This window comes from Trachurus japonicus, chromosome 18, assembly GCF_045865225.1.
Source record: "Trachurus japonicus isolate A0001 chromosome 18, Traja_1.0".
Classification (NCBI taxonomy): domain Eukaryota; kingdom Metazoa; phylum Chordata; class Actinopteri; order Carangiformes; family Carangidae; genus Trachurus; species Trachurus japonicus.
Genome location: NC_140924.1, coordinates 26,218,316 through 26,239,694, shown reverse-complemented (window position 1 = coordinate 26,239,694; position 21,379 = coordinate 26,218,316). Strand labels below are relative to the sequence as shown.

The window sequence follows — 21,379 nt, the reverse complement described above, 5'->3', positions numbered from 1 at the left end:
GCTAGCCTTGCTCCGGACCTGTCACTCAACGTTTCCACGCCCTAATTTATGCGAGAATTTTAAACCTAATAATAGTAAAACGGTAGAGTTAAAAAAAAAAAATTCACCCCCCTCAGAGAAACTATCGGTTGAGACCAAAAAACGTTCTGACACCAGGTTTTGATCATGTTTACCGAGGATGTAAAGTCGGTGATTTTAACATGGGGGTCTATGGGGAATGCTCCCTTCTGACACCAGCCCCCAGAGGAAGCTGAGGGGATTGCAGTTTTTTGAACGCGAAAGTGACTTTACTTCTCAGACCGACAACTGCCCCCTTGATTTGAACATTTTAATTACACATTCAGTATTTGAATTTGGAAGAGTATTTATTTGTCCTCAAAAATACATCCAGTGCGTATTAATTTGAATAGTATCTTAGTATTTACAAATATGTATTTGTAGTGCAGCATTCTTTATGACACTGTTTTTATTACAGATCCAGCCGTTTCCTGCGTGACATTCATAATAAAGAAGTGATAAGTGCTGCTTATATGTTTCCCCTTTGGAGAGGAAACACAACATATCAGGATATTAGAACTTGGAGTCCTCTTATTGGATAAACCATATGACAAAGGTATTTTCAGACAGACTCAGAGAATATTAAATGATCCTACACACAGTCGGGGCTCTGAGCTGTTACCATCAGGTAAATGTTACAGATCCTGCAAGTACACAGTAATGGATTTAAGCTCTCATTTGTCCCCTCATCCATGGCACTCCTGAACAAACAGTCAGTAAATCCCTCACAATTATAGCTCATCTTACAGTAGTACAGGGAATAAGATGTTGTTATTATTTCTATATAAGAGTGCAGTATTGCTGAATATGACTATTTCAGATGTGTAATCCTTCCTTCCTTCACACATTTTAACAGAATCGGTGGAATTTAATCAATAAAGTTATATAATCTTATCTTATATTCAAAACTAATTTTAATTGCTACGTAGCAGCCACAAGTCAAAGAGACTGAGGTATTTAAAGTAATTACGACAAGGTATCAAAGTCAGTTTGAGCACGATATACAGCAATTTATGTCCTTATGGTGTCCAGCACATATGGTGGACAAGAAAAAGTGTCTCATAGTACATCTTCATTAGAGACATTCAGCGGCGCGGTGATGCACCAAGCAGTGAAGTTTCCAAGCTTCCATTCTGCCAAACATTGAAACAGTTAAGGAACTCCAATGACCATAATTCATCAGTGATGCTTCAGTGATGTAGCACATCTGTGCTCCCCGGAGTTTGACATTGTTGGTGCCTGCTGCAGACCGAACGGAGGCCATTTAAGATGATGCCTCTACAAACAGATGGAAGTATAATAATCAGTGATTGTCGCAGTGCAATCAGCTTCATGTGCTTTGACAGACTTTAGTGCCTGGGAAAAACACAAAAAAAACATGAATTATGGCACTCACTAAAAGAAACATCAATAACAAGTCGTCATTGTGTCGCCGTGCTGCTGAAGTGAACTGACTACCTGTGGGAAACACATAAAGACTTTTCTTTTATCTCACTCCTCTCTGTGGTTACCCCTCCACTCCCTCTCTGCCCCCCCACCACTCCCTCTCTGCCCCCTGCTCTTCCTCTGACTGACACGTCTGTCATTCTGTAGAGCAGCTGTCCACTGATTTCATATCGATGCTTCACTCAAATACCACCATTCCTCCTCTTCCCTTCTTTTCTCACTGCATCAGTGCCTCACCCCTTCTTGAAAATGCAAAAGCAAGGACTGGATATACAGTCTTTAGGATAAATAGAGAGAAGAAGGGATAAAATGAGAGATGAGGGGAGGAAAGGACGGGACAGAGAGAACAGGGGAATGTAGGAAAGAAAAGAAATGAGTATTAAAACAGATGAGGGCAGTAAGAAGGAAAGAAGGAAAGCAGAATAAAGCCGGATTCATTAGCTTGCTGGCTCCCACTGACCCTCCACCATAATGTGGGCAATGTGTTATGTCTTAGTTTCCATTAAATCCACTGCAACCAGAGCTCCCATTGCACATTTGCATTTGCTTACTTTGTTAAATTTAAGAATACTGTATGTACCATGTGAGTGCATAGATAGTTATGCAGCAGCCTCTTCACACAGCAATAAGCAAGTTGATATTATGTGAGTAATTGGAAATAATGAACATACCAAAACTAATATACACCGTACCTGCGGCCCCGTAGTGCAACCTGCCTGGTTGGTAATCAGTCTCAGTGAGAGGGACGACAGACAATGATGGATAAGGAGATTAAAAAAAATAAGGTGTGAGCATTAGACGTGAGATAAGGAGGTAAAGAACGAGGGAGAAGGATAAATGAAAGTAGAGACGGGGAGTGAAGGAAGAGTAAATGCAGACATTAACAGAGCTTTTAAAGGTAGCTTAGGTCACATTCACTTTGTATGAGGACGCCCACGGAAGCGTGAGTCGTGCGGTTCACACTCCGTAGCGCAGGTTTCACGCTGCTGCACAGAGGCACGGTTGGTGGCGGTAGCCTAACGTGTGAAGAGATGAAGAGGTGTACCACCGAAGGCACTGAAGAAGAAAAGTGCAAGCTGGCAAACAGGCTGAAACTTCAAAATAAACTTTAACAGAGCCTAGCAAATGTTTAGTGAAGAAGGGATAATAACTGTCAATAACATAAGGATTTTGTCCATTTAAAATGTAATATAATGTAGTAACTTGTTATTACGATATTGGCCTAGTATTTAAAAAAAAAACAACAAAAAAAAAAAATGTTGACATTGTAAAAGTGGAGCTGAATGTATTATAATGTAATAACTTGCCCATAATGTAATAAATTATTGTAATTTTGTCCATTTTAAATGTAATATAATGTAAGACCTAAAAAAAAATACGATATTGTCCTAGTATTTAAAACAAAACAAAAAACACTTTTGACATTGTAAAACTGGAGCTGATTATATAATAGCATACAGTATGTATCACTATGTTTTTTTTTCTTATTTTCATGGTAGAAGATGTCAAAGTTGTGAAACATTTGAAGTTGTGCATTGTGTGTAATCTACATTGAGAAGCAAACTCCTACTTACTAGAAAGTAAGCATAGTAGGCTATCAAAAACTTTGTTGTACCACATCGAGTTGTAACATGTTGACATCTTCTACCCTAAAAATACGAAAAGTGATAAATAATATTATAACTTTATTGGCACCAGTTATTGGCCAATAGCGTAATAACCAGCCAATACATTATTACATCATTGGCAAAAAAAAGAAAAAAAAAGTTTTAATGTTATTGGCTCAAACATTTTATTATATTATTGGCAAGTTATTACGATATTGACTTTATTACTTTTGAAACAGCCAAAATGATTACGTTATTGGCCGTTACGTTTTTGGTTGCTACAAGGGGACACAATCAGTCCTGGTAGAAACAATAAATGCAAAAATGTTTGTCTTCTATACTACATTTGCTTTGAACCCGTTCACCTGCCTGTCCTGTTCATCCTTACTTCCTGCATCACTACATACAGTACAGTAAAGGGCACCACTTCCTCCGCTGGCAGTGAGAGTTGGCACAGGATATAAAGCGTGCCCTCTGAGATGGTTGGGTATGGACGTTACATCACGGCCGCTCTGTAAATGGTGAGAGGACACTTGAGGTGGAACGGCAGAGGGGGAAGGAGACGAAAATATTTCTATTGCGAGTCGTGAGTGTGCGATGACAGACAGACAGATATTGTCCTTGGCAGATCGTCGGCGCTTCTTCTTCAGCCAAGCCCCGTCCTGTTGGAGGTGTCCAACACGCGCGTTAAGAATGGCAGTGTGGAAATAACACTCGCCGCTGCCCAGTTGTCATCTGACTTGAGGCTTCAGGGTGACTTTAATGGTTGAAATTCTTAATAAGTAAAATTAATCCTGCTCTTTATTAAGGTCACTCCATAATTGGCGTTGAATGTCTGTGGGATTACAGGCACAAATCCTCCCCATTGCATATAAACACACACACATCACCAGCACACGCTCCCCGCGCCACAGGATGTGATGCACTCCGATAACCAAACTTTTGTCTGTTGACTAATGCTGCTCTATTCCCAGGATACGTTCACATGTGACAGCCTGATTGCGGTCCACACGAGCTTTAGTCCCATGGTCCTGATGCCATTTCAGAGGCTTTTCTGTCCTTCTAAGAATAAAACTCCAAGGGAAACTCTGAATAGCTGTAATTTTGGGGCGGAAATTTGTGAGAATAAAAATGGGAGCTTAAATCCCAAAAATGTCAGCGTGAGCTTTAAAAGCTTCCTTCAGTTTAAACCCAAGACTGGATCCAGCTTTATCTGGCCCGGTGTTATGGCCTCAAAAGCTTTAACCCTTACTGAAACCAATAATCTGGATATTTCTGCCATTACAGCTTTTTATTTTCAGCTTTTAAAAAAAGTTTCCAAGCCCCTCAGATATCTGGAAGTACATGAAAGGGACTAAATGAAAACGGACAATACAGACAGTTCTGTTGTTGGCTGATGCAGCCTGAACATACAGTCCATGTACGTGGTATAGACATGAACACAAGCAGCTTCTCTTTGAAACAAAATATTCCACATCCTGACACACTTTTTTCCTTCCCACATGCAGTGTGTTTATTAATGCTCTTAAACCACATTAGAAATGGAATCCAGTCTTTACCAAAAACGCTGTAGAGAAGGTAAGAGCAAACCATCGGTTGCCAATTTGATCCTTCTGAACGATTAGGTTGGTCCATCCGTCCATCTGTCCCAGACTGTCTTTAGTTTTGAATCCATCGGATGCAAATGCACATTCATTTGACTGCTGATTACATTGGATATAATGGGAACATCCAACTGTCTGTTCAAGATGACCTTTGACTATGATATGTCCACATATATTGGCTAAAAGGATTGCTATAGACTTATCTCCTGAGGATAATTATGATGATTCAGAGAAGGACTCACCAATTTATTGTATTTTCATCGTCATAGCAATAAGAACATGTGCGATAAACACATTGCAAAAGGTTGCCTGAAATGTGATGAGTGAGGAAAGGAGGCAGGAGATTATCTATCTATCTATCTATCTATCTATCTATCTATCTATCTATCTATCTATCTATCTATCTATCTATCTATCTATCTATCTATCTATCTATCTATCTATCTATCTATCTATCTATCTATCTATCTATCTATCTATCTATCTATCTATCTATCTATCTATCTATCTATCTATCTATCTATCTATCTATCTATCTATCTATCTATCGGTAGCCTACATATTAAAGCAGAAAGACTCAGGAACTGTATTGTTACAGTAACATGCAAATTTACATATTTGCTTACTTATCACAAATCATATTGTCATCACAATATTGAACAGTGTCATCATGTATTTTTCTCATATGGTGCAGGCCTAATTCAGATGGCTTACGTAACTTCTATGGGGAAATGTTTTGTTCTGATGGAATATCTGTAGTCTTTAGAGGATCACTCCCAATGGACACTGAGCTTTTGCTGCCATTTATCCAAAAGACAACATGGTGTATGCACCTTTGTGTGTTCAGACTCTACAATTGGAGAAGAAAGGCTACACCAATGACTCAATTCTATTGATTTCAGTTTTTAAAAAATCACACTGTCTTATATTGCCAGTTATGACAATGATTTATTGCATCGTCACTGTAAAACAATAGTCAATTAGTTCCACACAGCTTGTGTGTGTCTGTTTAAACCCTCAGTTTAGTAACTACCATCCTGCCTCAGGTATAACTCAAGGCAGTTCTCGGCTTTTAGCTGTTGCTTCCACATGGAGTATGAGATGCTGTGTGTGTGTGTGTGTGTGTGTGAGTCCTTGTGCATTTCCTCTGAATATTCTGGACCACAGCGTTGTTACCAAACAGCACTGAACGGAGGCGGAGCCACGCTATATAAAGGTCAACATCAGTCTCCTCTGTTGTGCGTCTGTCGCTCTGCACCGTGGCAGATGTGTTAAGCAGCACATGGCCTGGTGTGTGGTCTCAGGCTTAATTTGAGATTAACACTCAGGATATTACAGATTACCACACTCAACGTTTGACCTCCTGTGTGTGGTGGGGCCAGCGATGGATGGATGGATGGATGAGCTTTTCTCTTTCAGTAGTTACATAGACTCAATCTGGCTGCAGAGGCCAGAACCTCCCATGAAAAGCTTCCAAACATGTTGGGTCACACTGTCGGCATGAAAGGGAGGATTACATAGCAGTATTTCTTTGACAAATTCACAGACATCAAGGCTTAAACCCGAACCTTAATGAGCTTCGGCATGACACACCATGCACGACCGTTCACAAGTGTTTGCCATTATCCCTTTTTGAACATTCGTCACATCTTGCTGTAAGAGTGCCAGCTCCAAACAGCCTCAGACAAGAAGCTCATTTGAAGCACAAACCTTTAATGTGTCACCCTGTATTGGCCTGAGCCTCCACGTCTCAGCACAATATCTACATCCACTGACCAGCTCTGTGGGGAAACATATGTTCACATTAACATCTACTGTAGGTTGTAATTCTGTTTCAGGGATGTTCAGACACTTATTGCAGGAGCGGGGCACACAGGGGTCGGGCTAACCAAATATTCTCCGTCATTGACGGGTGTTTTAAACCGGTGACGGAAAACTGTGAAGGCCATCGGTCATTTTGACAGATTGCAATCAACAGCCCCGTCCAGTTGGTGGAGAGTGCACATATTAATAAGCTATTGTCTAGTCTTGATGTATGACCTCGTTCTGCCTTTGACATGATGTCATTTTGCAAAACTTGCAAAACAGAAAAGAGTCGATCATGTGTTTGTGTGTTTATGTTTATGGATTATTGTGGATTATTGTTGTGTTAGCAGGAGGACTTGTTAGCCATCATGACAACAGGCTGAGCTGCCCCCCCATCGTCCAGGTGGGAACTAGTTGGTGCTGCTTGCTAGGAGTAAAAACAAATACTTTACATTTGATACAATACATCCATGGTGAATGAATAAAGGCACAATGTTCATCTTTTCTTTCATGCCTATACGAATGTAACGGAGGTCCGCGGGTATAGTCACAGTCACGAGGTACCAGTAAGGAGAAGGTGTGTGACGGTGTGTGGCGGTTAGCGGTACTGAGGTTAAACTCACTCATCCATAAAAGACATGCTAATCCACTTGCCAAGTGCTCATTGACCTCTTGGCGAAACTATTAGCATCGCCGCCCGTGGTGCAGGAGACCCGGTTGGAAGCCCACTCAGGGCAGACCAGACCAGAACAACATCGGTCACATAAATGCACAGTTAGCTTGTTTGGATTGAATATGCCTACATGATATCAGCAAAATGTCTTTTGCGCGATGACACTGTTCAATATTGCGATGACAATGTGACTTACAATAAATAAGTGAATACTCACTTGTGCATATAAACCATACAGTTCCTGTGTTTTTCTGAAAATGACTCATACGCTGCAGTACATTCACCTGGCCTGTAGTGGCGCTGTAACACTGTCACACAAATACACCACAAACAGAGAAGAAGAGTAGAAAGCTTCCCCGCTGTAAATAAACTCCAGACATTATGAGTCGACTAACTAGTACAAATATGTTGATTAATGCCGTGTTGATGCGTTGCAGGCGCCGTATACAGGGACACGACAGAAGTCCTCCGTTGTTGTTGTTACGTTGCGTCTAGCGGTGCAGCCCGGGTCACAGTTATGAGGTGCGCCTATAAATAAAATGTACTCATCGCATTTCAGGCGACCTTTGCAATGTGTTTATCGTGCATGTTGACATCGCCGCAATGACGATGAAAATAAAATTGTGCAAATTAACTGTGCAGCCTTAATTGAATATTGAAGGGACATTGTGTAACTTCTCCTGTTATCTATTCACGAAAATCGATTATTTGGTTCAAAAGTCTGTTTTTCATTAATCATTAATCCCCCCATCAACAAAGTGAAGTGTTCCTTTCAGCTCTGAATGAGCCGTTCATATCATTCATATCTCCATGGAGCGGGTAAGCTCGGTGCTGCTGCCATGTGGTGTCTCCATGACGATAACCACGGAAACTCACCAGAGCTGTTGGCTCAGGTGGAGGTGGCGTCTGTGAAAAGTCACCGCGGTAACGCAGTGAGGAGGAATGGAGCGTTACACTGATGCTGCATTCACCTGCAGTCGGGCAGACGGCCGTCGGTAACAGACCAGATGTCATTTTAGTCACAGAAGTCGAGAGAAAGCTGGTAAAACGTGGGTCAGGTAAACAATACCACATCGCCATGACAACATATTGTCACGTGTATTGTTTTGCCTCGTGCTGACGGACCACTTGTTTACATAGAGGCTTGTTTATGCCGTTACGTGCAGCGGCTGTCGTCCGTCTGCCGTCTGCCCAATTTCACGTGAATGCAGCATGAAAAATATGATTGATTGCTTGCGATCTACAACCGCAACGCTAGATGGGAGTAATTCCTACACAATGTACCTTTAATGAAAAATTAATGATTGAAATTTAAACCCATTGAATAAGTCTTTATTATCATTTAAAAACCCAAATTAAAATCAGGATAAAATAGATTCTTTTGACCCTGTCAGTAAAAATGATAAAGAAAAAATCTAGCGCAAGTTCTGGGAAACCAAATCTTAGCCAGGGGCCACACTAATTTTTGTGACCTGCACATTAATTTTACCATTAAGATTAGATGAAGAAAAGATACGCTGCATGTACAATACTTTTCAGTATTTATTTGTATCAAAAATTGCTCCTAAACCACATCTTTATAAGTACAATAAACTGTGCAGGAGTCTTTGACATTCTGTGTAAAACAGCACAACCTCCAGGATGCTGTCATGGATACAATCCATCCTGTTTTCCAATTCTAACTTTGACAAGAAAAAACAAAAAGCCTCACAATCCTAATCCTAATTTCTACATACAGTTCATCCTGTTGCTTTTACAGAACCTTTACCTGCACAACAAGTACTGTTGGTCATCCAAATGTCATCTTCTGACAAAGTACTGTAAGCACAACTTTATTCAGCCAAACTCTGGTGGTCCATGACTTACTAGAAGTTACGATCTAATTCACCCGTTGGCTTTCTGCAGCTCATCTGTGACAGGCGACAATAAAACCGCTCCGTTGCAGAAGCTGCTCTGGACGTGTATCAGTCATCTGAGACTCAGCAGGCGACTCTGTGACCTCAGACATCAGTCGCATCAATCATGTGTGGCAGGTGGAAGCACACACATAGTGCACAACCATTTCAAAATAAAAGCTCATTTAAATAATTTATTAGATTAAAAAAAAAAGCCTTATCAGTAAATAAGTCTAATGTGTCTTTGATATCTCAGGCAGAACGGAGCGGTTCCAGGGACTTGGTCAGGTCCACAGGTCTGAACTAATGGCTTTAACTCCCATTGGAGCAATGAATAATTAATAACTATACATGTGTTTGTGAGCAATCGAAAAAAGATCATATCCATCAGTCAATACCATCATTAATATAGATGTTTGTTTATCTATATTACATTTCTCATTTCTCATTTTCTATTCAGGGGCTTAACATGAGAATTTCCCTCTGGGGATCAATAAAGTCCATTCAGATTTCTGATTCTGTTTTTCATAATAAAACTACACACTCTTTGTCCCTGCTATTACTCCACAACTAACTCCTTTAGCTGAATGTCCTCCTATAGATCCATAGATTATAGATCTATCCATCTATAACAAGAACAGGAGTAAATCATGTGGAGTTTCCCAAAAGGGGAATAATGTTAGGTTGCCCTGTTATTGCCAAGATGCCAAAACAAAAGTGGGGATTTGGTTGCATTATGGGAACCGTAGGATCTAAAAAGCTTTTGCCTCATCTTTATATTTAATCCACCTCTTATCAGCTGTTTAACTAAAATACTAAGTTGCTATGCTCCTTTGAGGCAGATTGCAGTTGTAGTAGAATTAAAAAAATGTGTTAAATGTGATTTTAAATAAGCCTGTACTGAAATATAAAAAAAAAAAAAAAGGTTGAAAGATAAACTTTACTCCGAAAATCCCACGAAGAGATTTATTTGCGTTACATCATGGCTTTCTGTGCACGTCAGGGACAATTTAAAGGCTCTGTGTGAGTGTAAACGCCAGGCGGAATATCAGCAGTGCATGTCTCTCTCACTCTCTCTCCCTCTCTTTCACACACACACACACACACACACACACACACACACACACCCCTGCTGTCAACCGAGGGCCAACTGCCAGCTGCCCCCGTACTTCTCTGTCCTCATCCATATTTGATGCGTCTCATTAAAACTTGATTGTGGAAACACTTCAGCATTCTGACATTCCTTCTGATCCACTATTTAGTCTCCCTCAGCACTTCGGGGTGAAAGAGCCCCCACAGTCATGCGTGTGCAGCCTGAGAAGAGAAAAACACAAACACCAGGTCAGAGAGAAAGACTCGTCAGCTTCTCTGGATGGAGATCCCCCCCATCTCCCCCCGAACCGGCTCGCTGAAACAAACCGAGTAAATGACGGCAGTTGGGTGTTTGAGAGAGGAGTAAACAGACCACAGGAGACGCTTCATTAAACTTTCAGCGCGGCCATGAGCGTGTTTGTTTCTGGGGCTTTTAGCGCTAAGAGAGCTAATAAGAAAGTGAGATAACAACACGGTTTAGAGTGTTGCTGTAGTTAGCATTAGCATTAGCAGCTGTTCACAAAGCACTCAGGAAGAAATGTAAGTTCAGCATCACACTGCATTCCTTTAGTCCTCCAACAGCTGCACACGCTCTGATACCAAATCACTGTGGTGTCAGAGGAGTCCTGATGAAGTGGCTGTTGCTGCTCATGCAACAATGGCTGAAGCTCCTCGCAGGCTGCAGGCTGCAGGCTGCAGGCTGCAGGCTGCAGGCTGCAGGGCTCCACGCTAACTTGTTTTTACTTAGAGCACAGTAACTTCAAATTTTTAACAGTGCAAGCAGAAAATTTAGGGGCGCACCCCATAAATCAACTCACATTTCCTTTTCATTCATGATCCTCACACACATTGTCCTGCCACCTGACAGATTAGATTAGTTTGAGTCGTGCCCTCCTTATTTCACCAGTGTTAAAGGGATACTTCATCCAAAATCGATAATTCGCCAATCATCTACTCGTCATGCCAGGGAAGGGTTTGGAGAACTTTAGGAGTTATCAAAACGCTTTTGGAGTTCCAGGGGGGGTCCGGCTGGCAACGGATTTTCATATAATGGTGGCGGATAGAGTTCACTTTTGAATCGTCCAAAACACACACTATGAAACATCCAGATACCTCCATACTGCTCGTCTGTACTGACCCAAGTATCCTGAAGCCACCACATGAAAAAGTAGTTTGGAACAAAATAATTAGATCTCTGTTTTTGTCCTGTGGCTCTATGTTTGTGCACATGCGCAAGATTTGCTGCAAGATGTTCGTTCATCGTTGTAAACGATTGGATGTATGATGTAAACACGGAAGAACATTTTGATTCAAAAGTGAACTCTATCTTCTGCCATTATATGAAAATCCGTTGCCAGCCGGACCCCCCCTGGAACTCCAAAAGCGTTTTGACAACTCCTCCTTGGCATGATGGTGAGATTTTGGGTGAAGTATCCCTTTAAGTAAAAAAAGAAAAAAAGGGGCACATTTATTGGTTGCAGACGTGCAAATAGATGCAGACTTTAACACTCTGAAATTGTAGGGTAAATCATGTGTTTGTGAGTGTTGGGGTCCGTATGTGCTGCTGTGATACAGAATCTGATGTATAGATTCCTATGTAGAGTATCCAGCTCATTAAATGAGAGGCTATTTCATGCATAATCAGTCCTGCACTCAGCTCAGTCAGGTTCACATTAATGATGTGGAAACACTGGCGTTCATGTCTGTACACCTAAGTGCGATTGTTATATCTTACTGTATGTACTGCACCGTTGTGTTTCTTTTTTCATGTACCGATGTAATTGTGTATCTTTTATTGTTTTTTAACGCTTTAGGAGCGATGGACCTCTCATCAATAAGCGTCTTTAATAAAGTATGAATTGAATTGAATTGAATTGAATTGAATTGAATTGAATTGAATTGAGGAGCAAAATGCCCCCATACAGGGGCAGTCTGGTTGGCAAACAGCTGTTAAAGGGATAGTTCAATATTTTGGCAAATTGGCCCATTGCCATAATCGCTATAGTCATAGCAGTAGGTTCATCACCTTTATTTGTCGGTGCAAGCTATTTTTTTTTATCTCATAGCGTGGTGAATGTGCAGGTCACAACTTGTCCACCAGAGTGTTTTGGAGCTGTTGGATGGAGTTTGATGAGGGAAACAGAGAAATCCCATTAGCCTCTGAGCAGAGCTCGCGACTCTGCTCTGCCGTTCTAAAAATAGCTTGCACCGACAATTAAAGGTAACAAACCTACTGCTATGACTATAGAGATTATGGCAATGGGCCAATTTGCCAAAATGTTTAACTATCCCTTTAATGCTAATGCATTAACACCGGCTGTGTAGAAGTAGCAAAAAAGCTCATATTAATTCACATCTGTTCATTTTCAACTGTACTCTTGGAAGCACCTGACCCCAGACACCCCAGAAGGAAATTAATTATGATGAAGTGACAGTTAAGTTGTGAATTTAAAATAAAGACATTGCCTCATTTATTTTGAAATTAACTAAAAATTGAAAGCATAACAAAACTGAAATTATAACGACAGAGCATTTCACAAGTCTGCAATGTAAAGCAAAAATGAACTGAGGTAGTGAAACACATGCAAACCTACAGTACCACTAGTCGTGTGTGATGTGCACTTGCTGGAAAACACACACACACACACACACACACACAAAATGAGCAGCTTGCCTTCCTCAGGTGAACCTGTCTAAGAAAGATGCTCCTTTTCTGCAGACACCGAGGTCCCATCAATCCTGCTGAAAGCCACTGTCACACACACACTTCACTGTTTGACTGTCTGACAGTGTAAATATCAAGACCCTCCTGTTGTTTAGTCAATGTGTACTCTCACAGGCAGGTGTGTGCATTAACATATATGTGCACCGATGTGTGTGTGTGTCTGTGTGTGGGTACTAACGGTGTGTTTAACCCTGTGTTTGCCCTGCAGAGCCCCAGCTGAAGGGCATCGTCACGCGGCTCTACTGCCGACACGGCTTCTACCTCCAGATGCTGCCGGATGGCACCATGGAAGGCACAAAGGACGAAAGCAGCTCCTTCTGTAAGTGAACAATCAGACACACACACGTTGTCAGTTAGTCCCATCGAGCCGCACATCCCATAGTTCAGTCTGTAATTTGCGACAGAGGACAGTTAGAGGAGGTAAAGGCTTCCTGGTAAGACGGTCACGTCTCCCAACGTCTCAACAGCACATGGATGCACAGAGCCGCGGCCGCCGTGCTCTCCGGTTTGATTCACACTAGGATCAATCAGGCTGAAAATGTATGCAGACTTGGCGCGGCGCTCTGGGCGGACGCCAGCTAAATGGGATGCGTTCACGTTACGTAATAAATCACAGCAGATCCCTGGCACAGGCCAAGCCTCCCATACACATGTTTTTAATTGTTTTGCTTACAGTCATTCTGACCTTTAAAGTACAAGCCTTGTGTAGCTATGAATAACTTATATCTTATAACTTATAACTTATATCTTAACATATATCTGAGTGTATTCAGTGTAGGTACTATACTGTAGGTATGTGTGCACTCACAATCCCACCTATAGCAGGAGATGATGTTCCCAACATCATATCTAGATCAGCACGACTTTGAGATCCAAATTATTATTTTTTACAGTGCAACTAAATGTGAAAAGACATTCTAGAGAACAACATGTCTTCTGTTGCCACTGTGTCTCCATTATTTTTCATTCTGGATAAAGGTCACAACAGGTAATGTTTAAAAATGATCTTTATACTGAATCAATCCAGTAGATAGATGAGGACCAGATTCCTTTTTTTTTCTTTTCTAATCAATGATGACACCATGAGGCCACATCAGTAGAAGGTCATCAATCACAATGTTCCTGACTGATCAGTAGCCATGTTTACATGGACACGAATACTATAGGAATAAAATAGGAATAAATGTGCATCTGAATAAAACTGCGTCATGTAAACACGTTGAGTGGTTTATCTACTTTACTTTAAACGGTTAATCTGATCAAGGGCACAAACTGATCTGATATCTGTTATGTGAGGCTCCTGCTGTAGCCGACCCCCTTGAATGGATCGCAGGAGAAGTATAAACCGCTGCGGCTGCAGTTTAATTAAAGAGCAAACCAGAAACAAAAGTAACATTTGCAGCACGATACAGATCCATTTTGCTCAGAGGAGGCAACAGGCACATAGAGAGAGAAGCTAAGCACAGGGAAACTTCACTGTGCATGTCACAGTGAATTTATTCAGATTAACTGCTTGATGCATGTACACACGCATTTTAATGGGATCACTTTATAAACAGTGAAGTCAGAATTTCTGATGAGAATGATTATAGTGAGACTGTAAAAAAAAAAAGCACATGTAAACGTTTATTATTATAACCTTTATTCAACCAGGTTTGTCCCATTGAGATCCAAGATTTCAACACATCGTCACATTAATCATAGACAAAAAAGAAAGAAACAAATAGAATACAAATAACAATTTAATTTTCAAAATTAGTTAAAAGAATTTACAAGATTAGTCAAGCATTTGCACTCAAGTAAAACATTTGCACTCCTGAAGCCTGGATGTGATGGAATTTATCATGGACTTGAATACATTCAGAGATACCAGACTTTGAAGTTATGAGCTCTGACTGCAAAATGTTCCATGTACTCGGAGCAGAAAATCTAAACGCTTTCTTCCCCATTTCTGTTCTGACCTTAGGAACAGTAAAATGACAAAAATCCTGAGAGTGGAGACTGTAGGCCCTATTATTATTCAAGATTAAAAGGGATGATAAGATGGAGTCATCTCAAGAATGGCCTTGTAAATCTTGACTAGTGATTTGAAATAGTTATTGTAAAGTAATGTATAAAAAATATTGATGAGAAGAAAAACACAAAAAACCCAATCCAATCAAACATGTCGAGATAGTTTGGTGTAAAGTGTTGGAGTGGAGGAAGTGGTTGCGGTAGCTGCAGGTGATAACAGCTGTTGGCTGCAGCACTAGGAGATAAAGGGCTCATCATATTATGTATGTGCATTTATTTTTCCTCCACAGTGCTTGAACATTTTTATCTTAGCAACAGCAAACACAGAAACACCACAGCTCACCGTGTGAGGGGTCATCACCCGGGTGATTACTGACTAAAAAACATCATATCCCATGATAACCCCAGAGTCCCTGGACTCCCTCCAACCCTCCCAGAATGATCAATATTGCATTATAGGATATCCCTGATGTGGCAAGACAGCATTTTGGACGGAAAACACGAAGTTAGCACAATTTTGGATTTACAATCTACAGAGAGGAGGAAAATAATCACAGCTCCTCTCAGTTGTGGTTTCCCTCTGTAAAGTTTGTATTTCAGCACTTTATGAGGACGTCAGAAACATGTGGCAGCAGCGCTTTTACCACAACCTGGATTTAACCTTGAGCTATTTATTCAGAGACTTTCCCTCGGTATTTGTTCTAGAAAAACAAAAAATGAACAGAGTATTTTCTGTAACTTGGACCTGGGATTATGTTCATTTAAACTTAGATGATGTTGAGGAAAGTTGTAAGCGAGCAGGTAAGGGCCCATAAACCCTCCATTCACATCTGCTGGGCTGAATTAGAACTCCAGAAAGCTCCACGGCAGCTGATTAGACCTGCTCTCCCCTCTGCTCTCTCCCTCTTATGTAACCAACCGCACACCTACACCCAGGCAAACACCGCTGCAACGCTGAACTTTAAACATTCTCATGTCCAATCTGAAATATTCATCACATAATACCGCAGGGCAAATCCGAAGGCGAACAGGGCTCATTTCCAGATGGATGTAAAGACTTGCTGTTGCGTAACAACCTTTCTTCTGGTGCGTCGGGATGTTAAACATCAGTCGGTGTGGGGGTGAGGGGGCCACCCCACAAAGTGTTTGTGTGGGTGTATGACTTAGCTATTGTTCATTTTATAACAACTATAATTCCATCAATCCCAGGAATCTGGTTTAATACCGTCCTGGGCTCTTTTGTATTCTCAGGGGACAGCGTGTGTGTGTGCGTGTGTGTGTGAGGTTGACAAGTAAGTCCTGCGAAACTCATGAATTGTGCACTTTTTTATTTTTATCTGAGTCGGATTATTTATTCATTCATGCAGGAAAAGTTGAGTGATTGACATCATTGTAACTGAGTATCAATCAGCAGCACAATCATCTACCTGGCTGCGCTGAATATTGAAAGGGTAGAAATAGCTGTGTGAGCATGCAGTGCACCTCTGGAAGTACGTGTGTGTGTGTGTATTTGTATGTGTGTGTGTGTGTGTGTGTGTGTGTGAGGCGGACTGTCAGGCTTATCTTCAGCAGTCTCCTGGGGAGAAGAGACTCACTGTATAATGCAAACTGGCCTGGAACCAGACAGCTTTCAGTTTCACTCCATTTCAATTGCGGCTCCAATTTCCCACTAAAATCTCTCCCTCTCTGCTTTTTGACGGCCGGCGGACGTCGTGTTTTTTTACTAACTGTATCAACAAAGTGCTTCCTACTTTGACATTAACTACTTTTGGATGGCTGGACTAACCTGCTTTGGGGATCGTGGGGCAAAAAAATGAGCAGCTGTGTCTCTGAACGCCCTGTTCCTCCCCCCTGCTCTCTCTTTATCCAGCCAATGTGACCACACATTTGTTAGGACATAATTTGATTCAATATAAATTGATACAGGGATATGTACTTAGTAAGAAAAGTATCAGCTTAAATATGGCTGTAGATCTGAATCAGGACTTAAAGCTCTGCAGACTCATGAAAGGAGATAAAAGTAAAGTCTGAGGAGGTAATTAAGCAGGATGCACCTTAGTGCCCTTATCACCTCAGCTGATATTCATTAACACATTACCAGACTCCTTTATCTCATCTTCTCCTCCTGATGGGTGACTCTGATCTGTTCTTTCTAATGGCTCTTACAGGATCGTTCAGTCTTGGGTCTTATCGTATCCTTTGTTGTATCTGGCGCAGCCACATGATCTGTTTTTATTGCCAAGAGCAGTAAAGGTCAGTTTACAGCACAAGGATCTTGATGTGGTGTCAGGTGCAGACACAAAAGGTACAAAACAAAAACACCAATGTGGTAACACTTTATTTGATGCCTATCTCTATAACACATTATCATACTTAGAATGAGTTATAGTGCAGTTATAGCACTGTATAACTAACTAACTATAAACACATTAATAAATGATCATAATGCTTTATAACAATAATCATAACATACTATAAAGCATTTTATCATGACTTATGACTTATACTTATATCATGATGTATAATTGTTAGTAACACGCTGACAATGCCCACATTGATAATGCATTAAAATATAGTTATAATGTCATAAGGCTTTATAACAATAAGCATAACACATTATAGAGCATCATAACTCTGCTATGATACTTGACCTTATTAGCCATTATAAAATGCTTTACTATGAGTGTTTATAATGATAGTTATACGTGTTTATAAGCCAATTATAACACATTCTGACTATATTTATAATGCATTATCAATGTGGGCATTGTCAGCCAGTTACTAACAATTATAACATATTTAAATTAGGGCTGGGACTCGATTAAAAAAATTAATCGAATTAATCAGAGGCTTTGTAATTAATTAATCGCATTTTAATCGCATATAAATATTTGACCTGAGAACAGTGAGAAGCATTTTTTTTCCACATGGATTTTAGTATACCATTGAATGACTGAATACATAAGCTTAAGCATTCAAGGTGGTACTTAACCAAGACCAACAGACTAGGGATGCAAATTATCAATTCATTCATTAATCGATATTTGATACAGATTAAATGGTCTTTCCTTCCAATACACTATGATGATTACTGTAGTATTTAACTAGGCTACTTAAATCACAGTAGCATAAACTGATTTGTTGAACTCAGCCTGATGTAAACATTAATAAAACTCAGTGGGGCGGTGCGTGGCGCAGTGGGTAGAGCGGCCGCCCCATGTAGAGGCTACAGTCCTCGCCGCAGGCGTCCCCGGTTCGAATCCCGCGTCGGGCAGACCTTTCCTGCGTGTCATTCCCCCTCTCTCTGCCTCCCCATTTCCTGTCTATCTCTACTGTCATCACTATCAAATAAAGGCAAAAAAGCCGAAAAATATACTTAAAAAAAAAAAAATAATAAAAAAAAAATAAAACTCAGTAACCAATCACACAACAGCTCCATGTTGTCCCTGTGTGATGTTCAGGGACAGGTCAGGACAGTCTGAAGACAGAGCTCTGAGGGTGAAGTCCTATCATAATGAGATGAGCTGCACCTGTGACAGTGACAGGTCATAGCGCTGCAGCTGAGCAATTAGCGCTATATAGCGCATTTAGCGTGCGCCCGTGTCTGTGTATCTATGTGCAGGCAGAGATCAGAGATGGTGTTTTAAATAACCATGCTAGCGTTTCACCAGCTCTCATCTCTGCCAGTCAGCCTCTCAAACTGCCGCCTCTCTCGCGTGCGGGCGCACCGCACGTAGACACACGTGAAAAAAAAAAAAAAAAAAAAAATTAATAAGTGCGATTAAAATGCGTTAATTTTTTTAACGCGTTAATTTTTGTGTAGTTAATTAATCGTAATTAATGCGTTAAAGTCCCGGCCCTAATTTAAATACCTGAACTTATAAGTCATGATAAAATGCTTGTGTGTTATGATTATTGTCATAAAGAATTATGATCATTTATGAGTGTGTATAACTATAGTTATACAGTGCTATAACTCATTATAAGTATGGTTATTATGCGTTATAGAGATAGGCGTCAAATAAAGTGTTACCAAAAAGGTAAATAAAGTAATATAAAATAAAATAGAATAAATTAAAAATATTCTAGTGCAAAAAATATGCATATACTATATACAATTTAGGATTTATACAAAATAGAATAGAATAAAGATACAGATAGATATATACAAAAAGGTCCATCAAAGTTCCACTGATGCATCTCTGCTTGAAGCATGATGTTGCTCTGTTACATTACTGGGGGAATATGTGTGATTAAATTTGGAAATTTCCACGATTACAATTTCAGTTACATTTGAAAAATCGCCACAAAATCTCAGATTTATCAAATAATTTCTTGTGTGTGCAGCTTGATGGGATGTCAACATCCTCCTTCCAAAGCTGCAAGTTAGACACTGATGCCTCTGATTGGCTCTCTCTGGTCACGTGCCACTCTGCTGCTCAACCTGGTAGTGGAACCATCTGTCCGTTCACAACAAGGCATAGATACAAAATATGTTAAGATTGTTTTTCTGTGACACCAAGCTAAGATGTCCATGGTTCCATTTCAAGTTTAATAGGAAGCATGAACTCTGATTTGATTGGATTTGCCCAAATTACATTGACCACTGTGTAAGATTACATACAGATAAGTTAAGATGATGACAGATATTAAATGTATGCAGCTGTTCTCACAGTAACTGAAGTTTAATCTTATGGAGTATTTTATGTTGTCTTACTGAAGTACTGCTAAAAGGTTAACAGTTGAGAGTATTCATTCATAATTAAGAAAAGTAATCAAATGCAATTAGTTACACTTTGAGAAAGTAATTGAAATTGTTCCACTACTATTCCATTGTCAACAGTGTAACTTATAATTGTACCCTCTCCTTTCTCTTTGTTCTAACTTTTAATTGTAACCAACAACATTTCCAAAGTAATCTTCCCAACACTGTGTATTAGCAGTCACCTTCAAATTTGCTGATTCGGTCCAACGTCACTTAGCAACAGTGGGCAGACATTAGGAAGGTCCTGACTCACAACTTACTGTCCACTGAAATGTCTCTATCCAAGAACTGTGATGTCCCCTCTTCAGACTGAGAGTCCTGAGGCTTGTAACCTACATGTAGCTGTCATCACCCCCTTCACCTCCCAGCCTCCTCAAAACCAGAGCAGTAATTATGCAGCCCACTGCAGTGCACGCCAAGTAAGCCAAAAAATGGGCTAAATCAGTAGCAAAGTGGATGAATAATTAAAGGAGCAACAGTGCAACTCATGTCTGAGGCTTCTGCCCTGATGGACTGGTTGTCTGGTCACTGATCACCTCCCATGGTGAAGCTGTAGCTCTGCACATCCAGATAAACACGTGTCAACACCTTTTCAGGGCACAGCAGTATACTGCCGTGACCCGGTGCAGTGTTTCCCCCCTGATTGCAACATTATGGTGTACTGACAAAAAGGGAACCAACTTATGGGCTACAATAATATCATATTGTCAAAGTTGTTTATTGATAAGCCCAGCTGACTGAGACACTTTAGGGGGTTTATTATTTATCTCAGCTTGACTCAGTTAGAGGTTGTTGTTTTTTTTAAAAATAATAATAATAAATTTAATTTGTTGGCGCCTTTCAAGGCACTCAAGGTCGCCTTACACATAGATAACAGAAAACATTACAACAGTACAGTACCAAAGTATACAAATAAAAATATACAAATAGCAAACAAGTAGGGCTGTCAGTCTTCCCCCCAAATCAGATTCAAATTTCTAACCTATGTTAAATATTCAAATCATATTCACATTTTTGTGTTGTGTTTTTTAGCTCATTATATCCACCTGTACCAGCTTATTATTACGTCCTGCGTCCACTAAAGGACATTCCAGCCAAATCTGTTATGTAACATTTGCAACACACTTCAGTTTTACCAACTTAATATAAAACTTCAAGAAGGGAAATCGAAATATAATAAGTAGTGGTGCAACAGATCACAGTTGATCTGTGATTGGCACACAAGTGGTCCGCGGATCGATCGATTAAAAAAAAAAAAAGAAGTGTGCGTGTAGTGTGGGGACACATAGGCGCATCGTGGCAGCCGAATGAACGGGCAATTAAAAAAACTCAGCCCTACAAACAAGCAGAACATACAAATAGCAAAATAAATGTACAAGTAATAAACATACAGAACATAGAAATACAGGTGGCTAAACGGATGGATGAACTATTGGGATTAAAGGGAGTTGGCAGTTTTGAAGAGGTGTGTCTTGAGGTGTGACTTGCAGGCAGCAGTTGAGTCCAGATTACAGACGTGTAGTGGGAGAGTGTTCCAAAGTCAGGGAGCTGAGCAGCTAACCAGCACCAAAACAACTAAGTTTGAACGGGGGTGTGGTGAGCAGAGCAGCAGATGAGGAACGGAGTGGACGAGGGGGGTATATGTGTTTCCCTTGCTTTTTTTGCTTTTACATTAGCACTCGAGCGCGACGTCCGA

At 40.5% G+C, this 21,379-nt stretch overlaps 1 protein-coding gene across 1 annotated transcript in view; it reads left to right on the top strand.

The window, feature by feature from the left end:
* The window catches only part of fgf11a (fibroblast growth factor 11a), a 146,201-nt gene that overhangs the window by 50,208 nt on the left and 74,614 nt on the right, over positions 1 to 21,379 (top strand). The window contains exon 2 of the mRNA XM_085806192.1: positions 13,114 to 13,224. Within this exon, the coding sequence (XP_085662318.1) occupies positions 13,114 to 13,224 (111 nt within the window). The remainder of the gene's footprint in view (positions 1 to 13,113; positions 13,225 to 21,379) is intronic.